At 45.2% G+C, this 22,569-nt stretch overlaps 1 protein-coding gene across 3 annotated transcripts; it reads left to right on the forward strand.

The window, feature by feature from the left end:
* Positions 1 to 1,492: 1,492 nt before the first annotated feature.
* On the forward strand, positions 1,493 to 22,538 carry cracd (capping protein inhibiting regulator of actin dynamics). Of its 3 annotated transcripts, none has more exons than XM_084355009.1 (9): positions 1,493 to 1,602; positions 14,494 to 14,662; positions 15,088 to 15,220; positions 15,313 to 15,468; positions 16,649 to 16,864; positions 16,955 to 19,250; positions 19,388 to 19,578; positions 19,665 to 19,827; positions 20,923 to 22,538. In XM_084355009.1, the coding sequence occupies exons 3-9, from the start codon at positions 15,179 to 15,181 to the stop codon at positions 21,078 to 21,080; spliced, it is 3,222 nt and encodes a 1,073-aa protein (XP_084211135.1). In that variant the 5' UTR covers positions 1,493 to 1,602; positions 14,494 to 14,662; positions 15,088 to 15,178; the 3' UTR covers positions 21,081 to 22,538. The 3 variants fall into 3 exon arrangements, with proteins under 3 accessions (XP_084211135.1, XP_084211134.1, XP_084211133.1); XM_084355008.1 differs by lacking the exon at positions 1,493 to 1,602 and adding an exon at positions 10,145 to 10,238 and having other exon boundaries at positions 16,652 to 16,864; XM_084355007.1 differs by lacking the exon at positions 1,493 to 1,602 and adding an exon at positions 10,146 to 10,238.
* The last annotated feature ends 31 nt before the right edge of the window (positions 22,539 to 22,569 follow it).

Consider the following 22,569-nt stretch of genomic DNA (forward strand, 5'->3'; position numbering starts at 1 on the left):
AAATGATATCTTCAGAGTTTTTAAAAATAGAAGCTATTTTTCTGCTTTCTTGTGCTTATAAGGTCTAATGTGTTAAAACTTAATTCTCAGTTCATGTTTTAAGACCTGGCAGCTAAAACAAGCTGTCGGGTTTCTTCAGGGCTGACTGTATCTTTACTTTCATGCTGAGAAATAAATCATGAAATAAATAATGACAATTTGATAGATTGTATGTTTTTTATTGTGCAACATTTTATTAGAGAACGTTATACTTATCTATAGGGCTGCGACTAAAGATTATATTCATTCTTGATTCAATTAATTCCTTGTAGTAAAATAAATGTGAAAAATACTACAGTGTCTTGTTTTTGTTTTATGACCAACTGTCAGCACAACCAAGAGAGTGATGTAAAACAAATAGGAGCCTCCCAAATGATAAGATGGAGCTAGGTTATTTTTGGCATTTTTACTTGAGAAATGACTCAAAAGTGTAATGGATTATGAAAATTGATGCCTAACATCTGTCTCTATGTATGATGAAGACACGGTAAATCTACATTTAAGGAAAAAAAACATGCTGATGCAATGTGTTTTTCCCTCTTTTCTTCCATGTTGTGCAGATGAATGTAGATGAATTTAAAAGTGAAAACTAATAAACAGCTGAATCATCATCAGACGACAGCCGATGGTTCCTCAGATTGCAGTGTTTTGCCTCTTTTGTGCTCCACACGGACTGTTTACCTGCAAACAACTGAAGCCCGGCTGCTAACACAAACCAGAACTCATCCGATACCAGAATCGAGTCATCTTCTGCCTACAGATTGTTAATTTATATGCAGCTAGGTGTTTATAATCCCTCTCAATCCTCACATGTGAACCACTGGAAGCATCTGTACCTGCCGCACCCTGCCCTCTGCCTGTATTTACTTATTTTATGTACAAACAGCAGTCAACAAATCCTGCAGAGTGTGCCTTTAAACTAACATCCTCAGTGGGCTCCTCAATTAACTTTTTATGCCATGACTTTGGACTCTGCTCTGAGGTGCTCACATGAGTGTCAGCCATGGCCTACATACTGTATGTGTGTGAATTAGAGATTACTCTGCCTGATCACTGTATTGTCACACAGTGTGAGCTGAAACACTGGTTACTGTAGCTCACAAACACAGAGCAGGATGACTAATGTGCACGGTGCTGGTTTATAAATAGAGCCGGGACACCATCACTACACTACAGCACAGACACAATACATCCCAGCAGGATTAACACCTTCAGCTCCACGCTGTGTCTCTATTCCTCGGGGTGGTTACAGTCTTTCCATTCAGCTCCTCGCTTTTTCTTCCCTAACACTTCCGAAAGGCACGCGCTTACGTCCCAGTAACGTGCCCGCATCGTTGCTCATGTGTCGCCGCAGCCGCCGCCGCCGCTCGCCCATCTCTCTCGCAGCCACACCCTCCCTCTCCCTCCATCTCGCACGCGTGCAGCTGTGCGGGACTTGACCGTGCGTGCCGTCTCCCCGACGGGCACCCGCAGCATCAGCAACACAAAAGCGGTCGGAGCGGCAGCCGGAGCTGGGGCTTCAGCGAGCAGCGAGGAGGGGACCGCGCGCAGACCGGACACAAGGTGCTGGGGTCTTCTCTTCCATGTCCATTGTGTTTGTGCTCACTGTTTGTTTTTTCCCATTTTCACGACGCTGATGACCTTGTCACTGTACATCCCCCCCCCTCCACCTCTCATTTTTCTCATTGACCCGCTCAGATCTTCTGCTCCATCCTTCGCAGATGTGTGTGTGTGCGCGCATGTGTGTGTGTGTGTGTGCGCGCTGTAAATGGGGACTCGCAATTTGATCCGGCTCAAAATGCGCAAACGCCGATGTCAACAGGCCAAAATGTAATTAATCGTTATTTATTGTTTTGAATCCGGAGTGATGCATCACCAGTGGATGATTTTTGGGGGTTTCATGTGTGACAATATGTGAGAGAATGAGAGGCCAGAGTCTTTGTTCTCCGTGCGCCTTTTTTTACTCTGCAAGTAATAGACTGTAATCCCTGTGCGGCAGCATCCGCTAATCTGCCATTAACGGTTACATATTGATCCGTGCCTTTAGGTCTATGTTGATGTGGTCTTTCACTACAGCCATCTCCCCGCAAACGACACACACACACACATACACACACACACAATACAGCTTTTGGAAATGTCAGCTGGAAAGCCACGCACAGGCCATATGGTGCGGGCCTGCCTGCATGTGCGAGAGAGAGAAAAATGTAAATTATGGATCTATTTTTTGTTCCACGCGTCGTTTAAAGGCTTTTAAATCAATGCTGCGTTTACTGTCACCGTCAGTGGACTGTGTGTGTGTGTGTGTGCTGAGACAGAATATATGGCAGTGGGCCAGAGATGAATTCACAGGCTGCTGGTGTTGGATTTATTGGGCTGGTTCCTGGTGTTTGGTTGGCTGCTTCGGCACCTGATTGACAGGCAGGTGTGTGTGATGTGTTGGTTCATGTTTGTGGACTGATGGTTGAGAGGTGTGTGTGTGTGTGTGTGTGTTTCAGGAGGAATATGTGAGGGCTCTCATAGTAAAGACTACGTCACTATCACTGTCTCTGTTTTATGAAGAACTGCAACGTTCAGCCTGAAGGTTTGGACTCGCATGCACCGAGCTGCACAGTAAACAATCGTCTGACTGACTTCTCATGTCATCGGCATCCGAGTGGTGACCGGCGAGCGTCTCTTCAGAGACATCTGTGGAGTGTCTCGGCCGTGCCAGACAGCATCCATTTTATTTGAGCCATTTATCACCCCTCTTGACCTCAGATAAGACGGGGCTTGATTTTAAATCACAGACGAAGAACAGTGACACGCTGTTGTTTCTGCAGGTTTTTAATGTCGATTGATTAACAGTCACATTGTTGCACATTTGACAAACAGAACTGAAAGCACCGCAGCATCAGCCTGTCAGTAAAAGGTGACTTTGTACAAAAAAGCACAAGTGCTCATTATGTGATAGTTTGAATCTAAAACTGTATATCTGTAAAGAAAGAGCAGCTATTCTAGAAGTAGCTCTTAACCGAAACCAACTATGCTTTTTCCCCCCTTCAGTGTGTTATATCGATTCTTGTGCATGTAAAAGGTCTTAAAAGTTAAAAAGTCCAAAGTCCACACCATCCGAAGCTCCTCTCTCCCACAAAACACTGCTCCTGAAACGCCTCATCAGTAGTCCCGCCTTTAATTCTGTGACTTGTGACACACTGCGTCACCGTGTTGCACATTTGCATGTTTTATGGCTATATTCGCAGTAGAAATGACGCTAACTGTAAGCTAAAAAGGCACGACAGAGCTTACCGGAGATAAGGTAAGCGGTGCTGGCTCAGGCGTGTGTGAGCTGACCAATCAGAGTCAACTGGGTATTCAGGAGGAGGGGCCTAGACAGGAGCTTAAACAGAGCGTTTTGAACTGAATTATGAGCCTGAAAATGAGCACTATTTATATTTCTCCTAATATTTCTCATTTAGGTAAACATAGACATAAATGCTCAAAACCAAGACGTAATAATCACCCAGCAACACTATGTACAGTATTGTATATATGCAGTGTGACAGATATCGTGTTAGTATCAGCGCTGCCTTCATCTGAGGCACAGAACTGTAATCACAGATCACAGCCGACCACTTAATTTCTGACGAGGGCTGCCCTAATTATTCACCATGGTCCAAGTTATCATCAACCCTTCTGATATGTGGTCCCCAGAAAGCTGATGCACAGTTATGTAACACATCTCTGCTCTTAATAATATACTATAGGGGGTATGTATTTTATCGAAATTACCACTGACGTGAAGGTTTGTTTTAGTGTTTTGACATATAATCAAACAAAACAGCATCAGAGTGACGATGCATACTGTAGGTTGCCACTGCGAATAGGTAGGTTTGTTTATTTTATGTTGTGGCAAAATAATTTATGTACTTTTATTTATTTATAGTGCAATACAAGTGGCTAACATACACACTTGACAAAGCACAGTACAAGAGGGGGAATTAGTCAAGACAAATGAGTAAAGAGAACAAACACACTGTAGGAGCAATAACAACAGGGCCGAAGAGGGAAAAACAAAACAACAGAACAAAAACAGCACAAAAAAACAATGTAATAAATGATTCACGTTTGACTATGATATTAGTTAAAAAAAAGCCCTTTTCCTAATCATCTGATGGCCTCTGGCAGCATATCATCAGAGTAAGCACTAACTGTATCTGCCATTAGCTAGTTAGCTTGACTAGCCGTGCAGCTAGTGCCTGGGGTTCATGTTTACACTGCTAGCAGAGGAGCTTTGGGCTGGGACAGGCTGGAGCTAGCTGGCTAGCATGCTACCTTCAGTAGATATCTCTGCAAAACAATATGTCGACTTCATAATGACAAAACTGACATTTTATTGATAGTTCTGGTTAATTTTTGAACAAAAAATCTTACATATTGCACCTTTAACATGCCATTTAGATTTTTACTGTGGGAAAAGAAGCGAACATATCTGGGCGTTGTTTCCATCTTCGCATTTCCATGAACCGCATGTCAAGTGCAGTAGCTGCCTCGGTATCATTGAGACCAGCAGGAAGTGGATGTTCCCGGCCTCCTCACACATAAAGTGTGTTCCTGTCTGAATATCTGTGTGAGAGCATGTCGATGCTGCTTTTACTGGGGGGGGTGGTCTATTTCTGCACGGAGACAGTCAGAGAGCAGTCTGTCTTTGAAGAGCTGTGCTGCTGTAATGTATGCTGCATCCAGGTTGGTAAAGCCCTCATCATTACCATATCCCTGAGAGACTGCAGTGTGATGCTGCCAAAACTGGGGGGGGGGCGGCGGCCTTATTACACACTGACACTATATGCTGATGTGCACGGCTATTATGACTCCAGATCAGACAGATATGACCATAAAATGAGGATCTTACAGATGCATTCGGTGTTGAGGCTGCCAGATCGTTTTAACGCACATCACTGACCATAAAATCATCATCAAGCAGTTGTGGTGCGCCACATTACAAACCGTTCTAATCAAACACGTGCGTCCACGGTTACTGTTAACCCACAATGAAAGCCTTTGTGTGCTTCAGCCAGTCCGAATGATGAATGCCACTCTGTTCTCTGCACTGGCTTTCTGGCGGAGAAACAAAGTGTCACTTTGTGCCTCCTCAGCACAGCAGCACTAACAGGACAGACACAGGAGAACGCCCATCTCTCCTCACTCAGAGCTCACACTATACCCTGATCCCCACTGACACACCTCCTCCTCCCCTCGCACTGTACATGTGCGCCGCTCTAACATGCATCTGCACTCGTGAACCCACGCCGCCGCGAGCTCTCATTCCCCAGTACGTGACTGCGCCTCAGAACAGCAATCAAATTTTCATCTATGCAGGAACATCAAGGGATGCTGCTCTTGTACGCCCACACACACACACACATACTCACACACACTCGCACACATCTAAGGCCTCACTGCATGTGACACCTGACTCCAGGTAATGCCCTAGATCTACAGTGACAGCAGGCAGGTGGAACGGCCACACACTCGTAGATACCCTCGCACACAGAGCGGCTGTAGGACGGTAAGAAGGCGTTCTTATACAGAAAGTTGATGGAAATGTTAGGCGTAGATCACATGCATAGTTTGTCGGGTTTGATTGTGTGTGTTTTCTGACTCTCAGTGTGCAAAACAAGTCTGAGCAGCTCGTGTTTTACAGGGTGATTTAGTGAAGTGTAAAACTAATACTGCACTTTAAATTGTTGCGATGTGTGACAGCTTTGAATATCACAAGTGGCAGTGTTTGTGCTGGAGACGCTCAGAAAGGAGAAGAAGGCCTTTCTGTCGTCGTTGGTTCGCACACTTGGTTAGTTAACCGTTAGCTAATGTGGAAAATATAACCACGGTCATGTGATACATGTCGCGTGTCACTCTTAAAATCCATTGTTTTTCCACACGCACCCTGTGGACATCAAGAGAGTAGACAAATGCCAAGAAGACCTTTCAGCATAATGTGTGGAACAAAAGCTGAACATTATGTAACTCATAAAATAAGTGTTCACTGCAGGCTTGTTGTCTGCATTGTGTTTTGTCCGGTAATGTGCTGAAAGCTACCACTGGTGTTTGTTACAGTAGGTACCTCGAACCTGGTTAGGAATGGCAAGGTCACTTAGTCAGGAGGTTTGTCCCTTTTGGTCAAGGCTGAAATATGTCAACTATTACTGGATTGATTTGCCGTGAGATTTTGTACAGACTAGGGGTGGGCCGGGTATGAGGCTTTATACTGGACAGGTAATACCAACCGTCGCACGGGACTCAGTCAGTCCCAAGATGAAACATAATGAGAGCCCATGAAGAGTGTAGCGGCACTACAGTCCATCACGTTAACTGTGACACATCATGTTTTTATTTCTCACAACAATTTAACTTAGCTTTTCTTACTCTAAAGCTTAAGATCAAGACCTTCCGTGACCTAATAAGTGAGCTAATAAGTTAAACTAAGATGGTGATTATGGTAAATATTATATTTTTATATCTGATCTACATTTCAGTGCTTTTACAGCGCTATGCTATGACGCACTTTGCAGATCTGGTTGTTGGTGTATAAATAGTTTTCCATCTGTTTCCATATAAGCAGTGCTGGATCGAAGGAGAAACAGAAGTTTGAAATATAAGAAAATAAACCACCGTAGGATTGTCACTTGCTTCCATGCTGCTTTCTACTGTTTGTGTCGGTTCTTGGCACATTCGTATTTCGAATGGGGGGAAAAAAAGCGGAAAGGCAAACTTGTCGCCTGTAAATAGGAAAGGGGCGCAGTATTGTTCAAAATGGCGTATGTTTCCAAACAGTCTCCCTTGGAAGGCATTCATAGTGTTGCACTTGGTTGTTTACATGAGAAGTGACAGAAATAGTCGTGAATGAAAGTTTCTCACCTCCACACAGCTGGCCAATCACAGCATGAATCAGGCATGAATGTCAGACTGTTGGTCTTTTTTCCACAACGGTCCAACAAAGCCCGCCTAATTCAGATGGATGTATCTGTATTCTACCGTCCAGCAAGCAGTTCTGCAGAAGCATGCTGGCAGGTTTAATCTCGGTCACACATGACATCTGAGCTGTAATTGAAGTTGACATAGATAGGGTCTGACATGCTGAACTTGTTCACCAACACACACGGGGCTGTGTGTTTTCACGGCAGCGTGAACTTTAGCACCAACAGTGTCACCACATGTAGGTGCTTTGCCCACTTGTTTGGCACGTTCGTGCCCCGTTACAGGCTGCGTGCCACAAAGGTGGGAGGAGGTGAGCTGCATGAAAATGAGGTAGAACGTGAAGATATGGAGGTGTTTTGGTGAAAGCTGGGTCTGTGATGTGCTGAAAATCAATGTCCTTGTAGCAAGTTTGTTGTCAGTTTAACAGCTCAGTTGATAAAAAAGCAAACCATAACTTAATACTGCTAAATAGTGTGAGAAAACACTTTGATTTGACGCTTTGCAATCAATTGATATGTAGCCTTAAATGGTCATGGGTCAAACATATAGTTACCTTTGTTTTTAAAAATCTTATTTGTTTTCACAAGATCACGAGTTATTCATGTCATTATCACAGAATTACAAATTACGCTTCCCAGAGATAAGGAAATATAATTTTTTTTCTCTAGAGGTAACAACCTTTGTTTATATCATTACCACGTAATAATAAATGTTGTTTCCCCGAGATAACGAGATGCTGGCATGGCACTGCTGATCTAAAACACGTTAGACTTTGTTTGTTTTCTCATGATGGGTTATTGGGTTATTTATCTCGTTATATCGGGATAACAAAGATCGTTTTCTCAAGAAAATGATCTTATTATCTCTTTACAACAACATTTGTTATTCTGTGATAATGAAATAAGTAACTTGTGACCTCGAGAAAACAAAAAACATGTGACTCTTTATCACGGGAAAACAGAGGAAATAATATATTTGACCCACGCCTGCTTAGGGCTCCCGTACATACGTAGCCAGTTGATGTCAGATGTATTGTGACTATGGAGAGACTCAGTTTATAGACTGTGAAAGCTGAATGAATTGTGACACGAATGATCCATTTCATGAATTTTCTGTGTTTGATTGGTATTCATTTAGGCAATCTCCCATAGAGACAGAGACATTCTGGGGAAGCCTTCACTTCACAGTGAAAATTATTAAAAGAAACATAGATTTAACATCAGTCGACACCAGCAGGACCACCCACTCCTCCTGACGACGATGCTCTTTTTATACTCTCATTCAAAAATGATGGCTCACCAGGAGCAGCAGCTGGTGGCATCAAGGCCTTTCTTCCAACCAGTCTGGGAGCGTAGCGTTGCATTAATAACTGTAATATGATGTGTGATACAGCAGAACCGGTTAGAATAATTATTGTATGCCAGCATCTTTTGTACGTAAACAGGATTACTGTGGGGTTTATCAGTTTCGCATCAGCATGTCATGACTTGCTTTACTCACAGCTTTTGTAACAGCAGTATGACGTGCTGAGGAGGTTATGATTAATCACCGCACATCTGATATTTATTCTCCATACGTAATTACCCCTTTTGCACGTCAGGTGTGCGAAACAACAAATATCCTTGTACACTCCCCTGTTGACCTGGCAGAAGAAACACATGCAGTGTGTGTGCCGAGCGAACTATTTCAGTCTGTTTGTTGTGTGACTTGAATCTGTGTTGCGTCTGTCTCTTCTGGCTAACACATTGCCATGGCAACCAGAGGAGAATGAGACTGGGATGAAGGCGTCGATGACACGTTGTTGTGTTAAAGGAGAGCTCCACCAATTTTACACATGAAAGTGTGTTTACAGGACTCGGGGAGTACTACTGCAGATGTGAGGGGAAAAAAAAGTAGTGTAAAGCCTTTTGTGGCTCCAGAGGAAGCTGCATGTAATCTGGTAAATTGCCTCCAGTGATGTCACTCAGTGGCTGAGTTGCATTGTGGGTAATGTAGGCACCAGATGTCAAACTGTCCCTAATGAGTCCAACAGTGTTATAGGAGGGCAATGCGAGACTGTTTCTCAAAACCTGGCACCTACATTACCCACAATGCAATGTAGCAACTGAGTGACATCGTGGGCGGAATTTATAGACCATATTCACACGGCGGCCATTTTCCTCTGACATCACACAAGCTCGAATGCTGAGATATTGTTATCAATATACCACTTGCCAATTGATCAGCAACTGAAAAAATGATGGATGAACATATTTAATAACTCATTACTTTTGTTTGTAAATGGCTAATGTTAGCATTTAACAGCTTCCTAGCTAACGTTACAGTTTGATACACGTTACACGAAACAGAAACAGAAAAAGAAAAGACATATTTGATAAGCTATTAGCTTACATTAGCATTCAGCCACTTCCTAGCTAACATTACTGTTTGATTACATCCAGTGTGTTTTACTCTCAGGCTTAAATAAATGTGTCCAAGATGTGCGTGTTGATATTTTGGAGTAAGTTTACGCCTTTCCAATCGTTTCGCGTAACACCATGAAACAGTAATGTTAGCTAGGAAGTGGTTGAATGCTAACGTTGGCTAACCAGTTATCAAATATGTCATTTTACCTTGAAATATGGCCCGATGTCTCTCTGGATTTTCACCATCCATAGTCATTTTTGTAGCTGATTGATCAGGAAGCGGTAAAATGACAACAACTTGTTTCCCTTCCATTTTCTACGTTATGTCTCCAAACCTTTAAGACAGCAGTACGGTATTCAAGCTCCCCGCACTGAGCGTGATGTCAGAGGGAAATGGCCGCCGTGTGGCGTGGATATGGTCCCCAAGACCTGTAAACACACTTTAATGTTTACAGTTGGTGGAGATGCACTTCAAGATGATGAACAGTGATTGTGAACGTGTACTTTTGGCGATACAGATTCACATGTTTTGTCATTGTCACTTCATCCATCCTGATCATGTTCATCTGTTTAAAAGTGCTTCCTCATCCATCTTCTCCTCCGTCACCCTCCACGCCATGCTGTCCCTGTGACTGCACCTGATGCTTACAGAGCTAACAAACCCAAACCTGCTGTTTTGTCTCTGTATTTATTCCACCGTTTTCTCCCAAAGCCACAGTGGAGGCGGCGGCGACGCTCACCTGGGTAAAACAAGCTTTGTGCAAAAGGGCAGATCGATGTTCCCTAAGGTTTTACTGCATTGGTGCGCAGCTATCTCGAGCTGTGCAGCTGAAATAGGTAAACTGCTCCACCACGTTTCGTCTGTCTGCTTTGTCAGCAAGCTACTTGTGCTGTCAGGTTATGGCACTTAGCCGCTACAACACTAAGCCATGCCTTTGGACTTTGGTAGTTGTCAGGCCCGCTCTGGTGCAGAGCCGGTGTCACCATCGAATGATGATGAGAGAGCGCTGAGATGCCGCCGCCATACTATGATGCAGCTGTATCCTTGTCAAAGGCATTTCTCTGCTTCTGTAGAGCACATGGCTGCTCCTCGTGCTTCTCTCATCCCATCTCTAGCTGCTCCCCGAGTCTGTCCTCTGCAGCAATAGGACTGTAAACACACAACAGGAAAAAAAAAAACATGTCAGACACTCGCTCAACATTCGGACTGGCAGCCAACATGTAAATAAACAGACAAACAACAAAAAGAATCAACAATATCTCTCTTGACACCAGCAGACACAATCACACACAGTCTCTCTCCGCACCACACACACTCTCTGTCTGTGTTCACACACCCCTACTACCAAACATGCTTGTTTGCTCCTTGTTCTGCGCTGGCTGGAATCAGACGGGACAAAGAGCCTTTTAGGGGTTGAGACATTTCTGAGAGAGTCTGTCCGGCTCTGTTCCCCTCAGGAAGGAAGCCCACGGCATGCTGATCCCACTGGAGACGGCGGCAGGGCTCCTCTCCCTCTCTCTCTCAGTACTGTCTCTCACACTCTCTGGTTTTATATTGCCGGCTCCGGATGCTTGTGCTTTTTTGCACAACACACATTTTCCCGCAGTACATCAGAAAACCTCTGGCTCGGCCCGACAGGTGCTCGAGGACGCAGGGTTCAGGAAGCAATCTGTGGGTTGTCGATGCAAACACGAGGTGGTTCGTGTGGTTTGTGTGCTTATTCCTGCCGCGGATCTCGAATCATCCTGCGGACAATGAACATGTCTTTTTTTAATTTGTAATTTCAGCGCTATCTGCATTACCCCAACCACGTGTCATTTCACATGTACAGCTGACATTTTACTATCGCCATTTCGAGCCACAACAGAGTGGCCTCAGAGAGCTCGTTTTGCTCTTAAAACAGCAGAGGCTTTATCGTGCCCCAGACAGGCCGATCACCAGGAGCCATTCTGCCAGAGCTGACAAAGCCGAGCTTTTTGATGTGAATGCTGGAGGCGACGGAGAGCAAAAATAAAAAGCAAGACATGCGCCACTGTCAATATTCAATGCACCTTTCCTGATCCCTCACACGTCTCTCCTCTTGATATTATAAAGGCTCCCACTTTTACCCCCCTGATAACAGCATCCCCACGCTCACTTCCTTCTTCTCTCACCACAGCCAAGGTGTGCAGTGACCATGGCAACAGACGCCACGGAAACTAAGCATGACATGCTTTTAGAGGTAACCGAACCCAAAGGCCCAGGTAAACAGGAAAAAATGAGTGCTTTTTAGCGACTTCTTAAAGAGACAGTGATCACATCACGAGGACGAAATGGCCTCAGTGTTTTCTGTTTCACTGTCTCTTTAAGACCTGCATGGTGTGGTGATGGGTTTGACGTGAGCCTTTACATAGATGTGTGCTGTGTCCACGTTTCTGATCTTTACTAGCTCTTGATTCATCTCTTCAAGCTGTTTAATCTGAACCCCTGTAGCAAGATTAGACTAGTATTGTGAAAATGGGAAAAATAACACATTAATATGAAATGTGAGCAGTTCTTCTTCATCCTCCTGCTGTTTTTTTCTGCTGCCAGCTAGGTAATTTGCCTTCACCAGATGGGAACTATTCCCCGATCAGACGGCTAAAATGAAAAACCAGCAGGAGTCCAGGGCATCGAGGTCAAAACACACTGCGCGGCGAGCACACAGGAAGCAAGAGTTAACCCCGACGTTAGGTTGGGTGCTGCTGCTGAGTCGTCTGCGCTGCAGAAAAAAAGTGTCCTTTCTCGTTTCACGCATGGGTGTGTGAGCATGCCCATGGCAGTGCATTATGGGCTCTGTACCAGAGTAAAAACGCTGGACGGGCCCCGATGCTCGAAGAGCATGCTGCAGGGAAACTGAACATCAGTGTCACACCATAATATCACTCACTGCACACAGACAGACAAAGAGAGGAGACCGTGAATTTCATCTGTGCGCCGTAAAAACGTACGTTTCTCTATTAAAAGAACGTTTTATCAATTCAATAAAGAAATGTTCTCTTTTCTGTCTCGTTGTTCTCAGAATTGGCACAAGAGGTTGAAAAGAGAATAAGCAAGGCAGAGGTTAAAATCATAAGTGACGTCTTATAATCACTTTATACTTGCAGAGATATATTTTAGACCTACCACCCAGAGTAATAACTGATGTACTTTATTGAGCTAGATGAGAAGATTGATACCACTCTCATGACTGTGTGCTAAATTTAAAGCTACAGCCAGCAGTCGTTATCTTAGCTTAGCACAATGACTGGAAACAGAGGGAAACGGTTAGCCTGGATCTGTACAAAGGTAACAAAATCTTCCGACCAGCATCTCTGAAGGTTTCCCACCGAATCCTACCAAGCTTTCCAACCTGAACCAAAAACAACCAGTGGTTTATGAGGATTGAGTTTGGGACTATTTCTTGGCGGGGAGCGGTGACTTCAACTCTCCGCTGATTTAGCGCAGCACATAACCCCCTAGCTAAACTGCAACTTGTTGTATTTACACTTTAGTTTTTGCTAGCTCTAGCTTCATATTTACTGTACAGACATGAGAGTGGTGTTGATCTTCATATCTAACTCTCGCCAAGAAAGCGAATCAGAGTGTTTCCCAAAATGTCAAATTATTGCTTTACAGTTGAAACAAAGTGGTAGTGAGGAAGATATTAGTACATTTTAGGGGGAAGTTGGGTTCATAAGATGTTAAAACTAGAGCAAATTTGATTATTTCCAAATTGCAGAAAGAGTTTTTAATCTTTTGACCTTTGCCCCTGTGGAGGTTCAGACTTTTATCATTTTTATGAGCACAGATGTGATTAAGACCTGATCCTGATACTTAATGTGATTTGGGTTCTTGAGTCATGAGTGACACGTTCATTATTCGAAGATAAAGCATATAAATACTCACGTCACTTAAACTCTCCCACACAAGAATAAAGACACAAGCGCTCCAGAGTCGAGGACCAAAGCGGGGAAATTAGTTTACTGTATCATTTCCCATGATGCCTCTGGTGTAGTGAGGCAGCATGCGAGGTGAAATCCCACACCAGTTGCTACTTATAGCTCTGAAAGGGATACCCGCACAGCCCTGAGAACGCCTGTCCGCACAGTGGTGTAGAGTGGCTTTGTAGCTCTGTAACCTCACCCACTTAGCTCATCCAGTGGACCTCCACGAGTATACACACACACAGACACACAAACAGACACACAGACAAAAACAAAGCACGCAGATATGTTTATTATATGTTGAAATCGAGCCAAAAGATATCGGTTTCCATTTGCAAATGACATCACGTCAAAGAAGTCAAAGGAGGAGACGACAGAGCGAAGTTTTTCTCTGTACACATGGGAAAGTTTAGCTCATGTGAGAGTTGATAACCCTCTGACATAAAAGACGATGAGGAAATAAAGACATAAAGTTAGTGCCCTAACTTTGGGTCATGACTTCCTCATGAGCCGGCCCTGATTTTTACCAAAAGTGACAGCTCTTTTTATGACAGAGGACAGATGTCGCCACTTTTTTAAAAAAAAATTCTGCACCTTGCTCCTTTATTGTCCCATATTTAGTTTGGTAATCTGCGGGTCATTAGCTGTGTCATTAAGTGTAGCGTATGATAACACACACGGCCTGTCTCATGGAGAAGTGTTGCAGATCAAGCATCATGTGAGCTATGTGGACAGCCAGGATGTGGTTGTGTTTTTTTTTTTTTGCCGCTTTCATTTCTCTCAGGACCAATTGTGAATTTGCATTTGTCTCTTTTCACTCAATAACTCAGGGATGTGTTCACCATTTCTCCAAAGCTGTGGGTGCTCCCTCTTTATGCCTGTTGTTTATCTTTCCGACTTCCTGTAAATACGAGTAAGTATGAAGCAAAGAGCCAAGGTTTTCTTCTCATTCCATCTGCTACTTTGATTTATTTTCCTTTAAGTCAATCGATTGCATTTCATTATCTACACACACACACACGCGCGCGTACACAAACACGCCCATACTTACCGTCCTGCTTGTTATTTAGCCCCGAGGGCGAGATACAAAGATTGATGGTCTGATTGCATGTGGCCGAGGATGTCATCTATTTTGTTTTTCCAACAGAGAGGAGGCGACAGGGCAAATTCCAGCCCTTCAGACGACTCTTTGGGAAGAAGAAGAAGAGGGAGGCGAAGGGGGGCTTTGATGGAGCGGAGCTAAAGGCGAGTTTTTCTACTGGGGAAGTGTGCAATGGAGTTGTGTCTGACGATGAGGAGTCCAATCAAAATCTGAGGTAACTACGAGGATTCATTTTTCATTCATTAAGCTTTGCTGCTTCATCATTTTATTATTGCTGAATAAAGGTCTTCTCAATTATATGTGCCTATATAGAAAAATGCAAACATCTTCCAGACAGTGAGGGTTAGACAGACAACTTGGCTTCTTGACGGAAAAATGAAAGTGTCAGATCAGACTCTCGTAAAACGCTGTGAGTTGCGTTTACACTATCTGTAAAGAAAAGGGTGAGGCTCTGCTCAAACACTTCTTGTGAAAGGGCACAATTCGAGCCTTTAATTGATGTGCTGGGACTGCCGCTGTAAAGAGGTCATTCATTTGTTTGTGTAAAATGATTTACAGAGTGACGCCGCGGCCCGCTCATGATAAATGAATGAATGACTGACAGTAATGGCACACTGCAACGCTCTCATTTGTCTGCAGGGAGTTGAATCCCATCGGATCCCGAGCTCTCTCACACGACAGCATCTTTATCCCAGAGGAGCCGGCGGCTGAGCCCGGTCTGGATCACAGCATGTCCCAGGAAAACGTCTCGGATAAAGTCAGGAATCTGCAGGTGGGCCTTGTGGCGACGTGTGCTCAGTTGCTGAACAGTGATCTTTTCCGTCTGCATAACGTAACGTGTTGCTCTTGTTGTTGATCGAACAGAAGCAGATTGCTCAAGGTATAAAGTTTGGCCAGAGGCCTCCCTCTCTGAGGAAAAGTGAAGGAGATGAGGGGAGTTCAGATGAGGAAGAGGTTCCCCGGAGTCCTCTGAAGGTTTTGGCCCAGGTAGAAGCTGAGCCAGCAAACACAGAGCCAAAGGTAATGAATTATTCTTTCCCACTGATTTTACACATCCAAGTCTGTTGTGCAGGTGTTGTGTAGTACTACTGCATGTATGACAAAAGTTGTATGAAGCCTTTTGTGACTCCAGAGGGAGCAGTGTGATGTCAGACACGTGTCCTCAAGTGATGTCACATGGTGTAAAGGTTGAGGGAACACAAACTGAAAGTCGGAGGAAATCTTTCTCTCCATGTGAGTAATGTACAGTAACTCTACTTACCAGGAGCCTATGCTAACATGTTTCTGCCACATGGGTGGAGAATGAGATCCTGTTTCTGCATCAGATTTGCTATTATGACAAGAGGTTTTATGGATATTCCTAGTATGTGGGATTATATAGATAATATAGATTGCCAAAAAATCTTTCATCCTGTGTCAATCTAGGCTACGGAAGTTTGACAATGAAAAATGAAAATAAAAAACTGTGGGTGTAAAGTTAGAAAGAAGTGAGTTTACCTGAACTCTGAAGGGATTCTGAAAACAGTAACACGCAGGTAGCGGGAGGACGGAGGATGAAGGCTGCCTGAAAAAGGTGCCAATTCCCAGACTTATACCGACATCCTACACCAGTGAGTCAGACTCAACGCTGACGGTGCTCGGAAATCATTCTTACGACTTCGGTGCATTCAAGTAACAGCTGTTCAAGTCGTAATGTGGGAGCAACACGGAGGCCAAGAAAAGTTATGTTGCATTTTATCGCTCAGAGCGTTTAAACAACACATTGACAGCTGTGTCCAGTACTTGAATGACAAGGAAGAGCAAAGGAAATGGATCATTTAAGCCACGAAGTATATTTTACGCATATGCACGTTACCATCGACCCAATGTTTACTTTCATCCGCCATGTTTCAGCGTCATGTGACGTCAGCTCGGTCAGCTTTTCTCCGACTTTCTGAGTTGTTGCTTCAACCACAGTACATGAATGCACTATGAGTATATACTGACCTTTGAGAGGTCCATTTGCATTGTGGGTAATGTAGGCACCAGGTTTTGACAAGGAAGAAGAATGCATGGAATAAAATATCTGGTTTTACGTGAATTTTGATCCTTTTAAAAAAAAAAAATCGGTAGTCCAACAATGTTTCAGGGGCACAATGCTGAATCGAGTTCTCTTTTAAAACATCAGTCCCTCACAGATGCTCTATTAATGTGACACAAGCAGGTGCAGGGGGCTCAACAAGCTGAACCACACAGCACCCCAGTGAAGTCCCCGAGGTCCAGGCGAGTTCTTCCACCCACTGGTACCATCGAGTCCATCAATCTGGACGCTGTTCCACAGTCTGTTCCTCGCTTAGACAACACCGCTGCCAAGCATAAACTGTCCGTCAAACCTAAAAACCAGAGGATTTCCCGCAAGCACCGGAGGTTTACGCAGGTGGGCCAGAGCTAAGGTCAAACTATGATTTCTTTTGTGACATTTCCAACTCAAGTGTTGTTAAAACTAATCATGTTTCCACATTCTCAGGACCTCCAAGAGGTGTCTATCCCCGGTGTGCTGCAAGAGGACTTCGAGGCCGCAGGCGTCTCAACAGTCGCCCAGCGCAGGGCATCTGCTGATTCCCTGGAAAGCTTCAAGAAGCAGAGACTCCATGAGGAAGAAAGACAGGAGGTGAGGAGGAGGAGGGAGCTGCAGGAACAAAGGCTCAAACAGGAGGAAGAGGAGTACAGGAAGAGAGCAGCGGAGGAGCTGAGGCAGCGTGAACTAGAAGAGGAGAGGTGTCGTAAACAGCGGGAGGAGGAAGAGCGAAGGCTTAGAGAGGAGGCAGAAAGAAGGAGGAAGGAGGAGAGAAGGATCAGAGAGGAGGAAGAAAGGAGGCAGCGAGAGGAGGAAGAACGGATGCGGAGGGAGGAGGAGGAGAGGATGATGCGAGAGGAGGAGGAGCGCCGGCAGCGGGAAGAGGAGAGGAAAAGACTGGAGGAGCAGAGGAGGAAAGAGGAGGAGGAAAGGAGGAAGCGAGAGGAGGAGGAAGAAGCGAGGAGGCAGCAGGAGCTTGAGGCTGCGAAGAAGAGGAAGCTCAGAGAGGAAGAAGAGGAAAGAAAGAAAAAGGAGGAAGCAGAGAAGCTGAGGTTGCAGGAGATTGAGGAGAAGAAAAAACTGGAAGCAGAGGAGAGGAAGAGAAAGGAGGAGGAGGAGCAGAGGAGGCTGTCACTAGAGGAGGCTGACGGCTGCTCGGATCCACAGGAGAGGAAGAGGAGGGCCGAGGAGCTGCGCTGGAGGGAGATGGAGGAGAGACAGAGGCCTTTCTCCTTCAAAGTTTCCTCGGGGGAGAAACAGATTCTGTTCCAGAAGGTTAACCTGACACCTGTTACGCCGGCCTCCAGCCACCAGAGCGGCGCTGTAGCTGAACAGAGGGAGAGCGCCAAGGCTTCCTCGGCTGAAGGACCGGACTCCCCCAACCTGCCAACGTCTCCATATGTCCCCCACACAGCCATCTTAGTGACGGGCGCCCAGCTCTGTGGGACAGCCGTCAATCTCGACCAGATCAAAGACACCGCCTGCAAGTCTCTGCTGGGTCTGGGAGAGGACAGAAAGGCCCAGGGCACACCGCCGACCAAGAGCAAGACTTCACCCGACCGCAAGTCTGCCAAAACCAAATCACTCAGTGAGACCACGTTCACCACAGACCAGTCCGGTGCAGCCGTCCTGGCAGAATGGGCGAGCATCAGATCAAAGATATTCAAGGGGGTGGAGGAGGGGAAATATGACGAGTACCCCGAGCCGAGCAAGGGCCAGCCTCTGCCCAGCAGCGAAGACCCGCCTGCCTTCTCCCACACCAACCTCAGGAAGACCATGTCTGCCAACGCCAAGTTCTCCATCACCCCTGCGAAGAAGAAGTTTGGAGATTCAAACAGGAACTCCGAGGTGTTCGGTGCAGATGAGAAGGAAGCGGGAGAGGAAGCCACTCCGTCCGAAAGCCCCACTGCAGCCTCCCCAGCTCCAACCAGTAGACCTCAGAGCAGGACGAGTAAAACTGTCCGCATCTCAGAAAGAGGGTCAGAGGAGTGTATGTTTGCCAAAGACCTCCCCTCTTTCCTGGTTCCCAGCCCCGGAGCCAAAATTGAGGGGCCAGAGGGGAAGAGCAGGGCTCAGAGTGAGACCGAGGTGTCTGAAAGCAGAGAGGAGGGAGAGAACCAAGGCCATGACGGTGAGGACAAGCCCACACCTTTTGGCATAAAGCTGAGGAGGACCAACTACTCCCTCCGCTTTCACAGCGAACAGTCCACTGAGAAGAGGAAGAAGCGATACAGCGCTGGGGACAGCTTTGACGGCGTCCCATCACCTCTCACCCCCATTGAGCCAGACTCTGACGCTTCCTCTGTCTTCTCTGATAAATCAAGTCCTGCATCGCCTCAGAAAGAAGGCGCGGTTGGCAAGTACTTACATGCGTGTGCCTCCCCCGCCGTGCCTCGGGCTAAACCATCTAAGTCTACCAGCGAAGGTGAGAAAGTACTTTCCAAGCCACCGATCTACCGCAGACCGACCACGTCACCCAAACCTGTCGGAGCAGTCCCAACGCCTCCCCCGTCGCCGCTACCTAAAGTGGCCCACGGGCCTCCCAGTGATGCTGCGATGCAGAGGACAGGGGCTGCGGAGTCATCCAGCCAGGAGCAGCGGAGCAAGAGCGAGGAAGCTTCGCACCGGAGCGGCCAGGGCCAGGTCCAAGTGGAGGAGGAGCAGAAGGAGAAGAGGTCCTTCTTCCCCTCCATCAACATCCCCTGGAGGGAGAAGGTGGACCGAAAGACAGAGCTCATCAGGAAAGGTCAGTGTGACTTTGAGTGCAGATTCACACTCATGTTTACTGAGTTTTTGATCTTATAGGCGGCCAAAGCACTGATATTTGGTTCAATTTAGCATCTTGCCCCATTAATGTGCCAACCTGCATGTGTTTCCCTTCAGAAAAACCTTCACTACAGAGCAGGCACTCGCTGGACAGTTCGAGGGTCGGGGAGAAGGAGGCCGGGCCCTTGTGGATCACACTGGCTCTGCAGAAGCAGAAAGGCTTCAGGGAGCAGCAGCAGAGCCGAGAGGAGCGTCGCAGCATAAGAGAGGCCAAGCTGGCTGAAAAACAAGCGAAAGATAGAGACAGTGTATGTGAAAAAGATTGCTTCTGTACACACGTTTTAAGATTTCTTCACGTGATTTCCTCTCACACAATCATTGATGTCTTCTGCAGGTTACGCTGGTGAGCCCCACAGAGAGCAGAGGCAGCGGGAGCTCCAGTCCTTCCTCTAAACCTCAGACCCCAGAGGAGCCCAAGAGACCCGACAGCCTCCTGGGACGATTTGAGCGCCGAGAACACCTGAAAAAAGCCAACACCTTACCCAGCTCTGTCACTGGTGAGAAGCTGCACATTGGGGATTAAAGGTGCACTATGTAGTTTTGGGGAAGAAAACATCTTCATTGATTTTTTTACGCCTAAACAAACTCTCTTTGTTTCATGACTGAATCAACTGAATAAACAAACTGACCTTAAAGGACAACACAGTTTCATCCTGTTTTACTTTGTTTATATGTGGCGGACCCTGCCACCTCTCTAGCTTCAAACAGAGTGCTGAAACCTTATTTTCCTCAGAGAACAGCTTGTTTATTCAGTTAAGCCGAAGTACCTAATTAATATTGTAAATATTAAAATTCTGAGTTTGAATTTCTTCTCAGAAACTACATAGTGCACCTTTAAGTCTAAAAAAGAGAAAGCCTACCTGCCTACATAAAAAAAACCCATTTTTTTGGTTTGTTAACAGGACAGCATTGAGAGATGGCAGGAAACAGGATGAGAGAGAATAAATAATTAATTATTTAATGCTGCATATACTCATAAGTAGCAGCACTAAATCCATATTTACAGTATGCTTACATTCTTAAATGTTTCAGTAATTTGTCATTGATAAAAATGATTCATTCAGAATACATTTCAATTCAGATTATTTGATTAATCATTTGTTCATTTGAGAGAGATGTAATCATTTACTATTTTGATAACTGAAGAGTAGGACATGTTCAGTTCAGACAGTGAACAGCAATCGATCAGATTAGATTACAAACAGTAACGCTGGATTACACGCTGCAAAAACAATGAAACAATGAAAACTACTATATAATTACAGAATGTAAAAAAAAAACATTGTGCGTCTGTTGCTGACCATAAATATAATCAAAAACTATTTAATGAAAATCTTTTTCAAACAGAAATACCAAATATTTGCTGGTTCCAGATTCTCTAATGTGAAGATTTGCTACTTCTCCTTGTTTGAGGACTGTTGTTCAGACTAAATAAGACATTCAATGACGTCCTCTTAGGCTCTGAAACAATTGTGAAGGTCATTTTCACTGTTTTCCGAGGTAAACTCATAGTTGCAGCTAAATCACTTTCATAAAATGAGCCTTAAAGGGCTGTAACCACACGTGTAACTCATTTCTTGTCCTCCTTTCAGTTGAGATCGCAGACTCTACACCGTCGCCACCTGCTGTCAAGGAGGTGTCAAAGCGCTTCCCCTCCAGTGACTCTCCGCAGTCCACAGAGCCGGCCTGGCTGGCCCTGGCCAAGCGGAAGGCCAAAGCCTGGAGCGACTGTCCGCAGATCATCAAATAACACCCCACTACAGCGTCACACCGGGCTCTGGCCTGCATTGAGACTGCACACTGCCCCACGGACTCTGAGGCACCTGGAGAGTCACCATCCACCTTCCCCCCCCCGTCCCTCCCAAAAACTCACCTGACTGTGAAACAAGTAAAGCCCTCCATCACCTCGTAACCCCCACACACTGGCTGGTACTATTATCATGTTAAAGTGCGCTTCACATTCAAATATTACAATACAGTCGCACAGATATATGTAAACAATTGTTGCGCGCATGCACATACTGTATACAAACACGCGATTATATGTCCCAAAAAGACGCAGGTAGAAGGAACACGTTGCGCCCGGGGGGAGTCCTCAGCAGCCAATCACAACCATGGCTGGCCATTGCAATAGCCAACCCCAATTTTTTTTTTTTTGTTTGTTTTGTAGCCAACTGTGTCACCATGGTTGTAAATAACTCATCCGCTCAACACAACAAAAAGGTGAAACACTTCTTGTGTTAGAGAGGTGAAGCTCTGGCATACGGCAGTGTTTGATCAACAGAGGGTAACTGTCTGAATCGTGTTTTAAGGGCTACCAGTAATAACAAACTGCACCTGATGAACCTGCTCCTGGACGGCTGAGGGAAGTGTTACAGGCGTCTCCTCGGTATTATTTATGTAAAGCAGCGGATTTGTCCACGTTGAAACGATACTGTATCTCCTCTCTGAGCCGTGTTTGTCATGTACAAAAGAAGCCTTTCTTTTTTTTTCTTCCTTTTTTTTTTACTCATACTCTTTGCATAACAATTCTCACTGTGTCCGTGATGACTGTGATCACTGTCAAAGAGGCTATTGTGCTACTTCGCCATTATAAAGTAAACAGAATCCGTCATGATCACACGGTGGGTGCACCTAAACACAGCACTGACGACCACTGGAGTGTTACTGGGCATTTACAGTGAGCTGCACATTATCCTCACAGCCGTGCGATGACGTAATTTGGACTTTTTTTTGCTTTGGTAATGGAGACAGACACAACATCTGCTTGCTGTAACATAAGGTTTTTTGTAGCCGTCCTCCCGTAACACACTTGTGTTTGTAGGCTTTACGCCCTCACTTCCTCGTTAATGTGATATGCTCTTAGATGAAAGCACTTCCTCTATGAAAAAGAAAAAGAAAAAAAAAAACTCCTTCAGCGTTCTCATTTCCTGCCACTCATTTCTTAATGATCTGTATGTATGTAAGTATGTACTGTACGGAGGTCAAAGGCGACACGCGAGCTTCGATCAGAAAGAGTCACCTTGTCATTTTGTTTCTAACGTCGGCCGTGCACAATAGTGTAGTGTACGCAGTGTTATATGTAACAAGGAAAATGTTTGGTATTATTTGCACTTTTTTGTCCCACTTAGAGATATTCATGAGAAAATTCTTAAAGAGACACAAAATGTTATGAATAATGTAAATTAAATACTGATGTCTGAACTGAGAGCGTGGTCTCATTATTTCCCTGAACTTTA

This window comes from Pagrus pagrus, assembly GCF_965226575.1.
Source record: "Pagrus pagrus genome assembly, chromosome: 6".
In the NCBI taxonomy this organism is placed as follows: domain Eukaryota; kingdom Metazoa; phylum Chordata; class Actinopteri; order Spariformes; family Sparidae; genus Pagrus; species Pagrus pagrus.

Bases quoted from the DNA above. Each gene is read 5' to 3' on its own strand.
- cracd (XM_084355007.1), top strand. From the start codon at position 10,178: ATGTTCCCTAAGGTTTTACTGCATTGGTGCGCAGCTATCTCGAGCTGT. The intron at 10,239-14,493 runs GTAAACTGCTCC...TTTTTCCAACAG, and splicing joins GAGCTGTGCAGCTGAAATAG to AGAGGAGGCGACAGGGCAAA. The intron at 16,865-16,954 runs GTGGGCCAGAGC...CCACATTCTCAG, and splicing joins AGCACCGGAGGTTTACGCAG to GACCTCCAAGAGGTGTCTAT.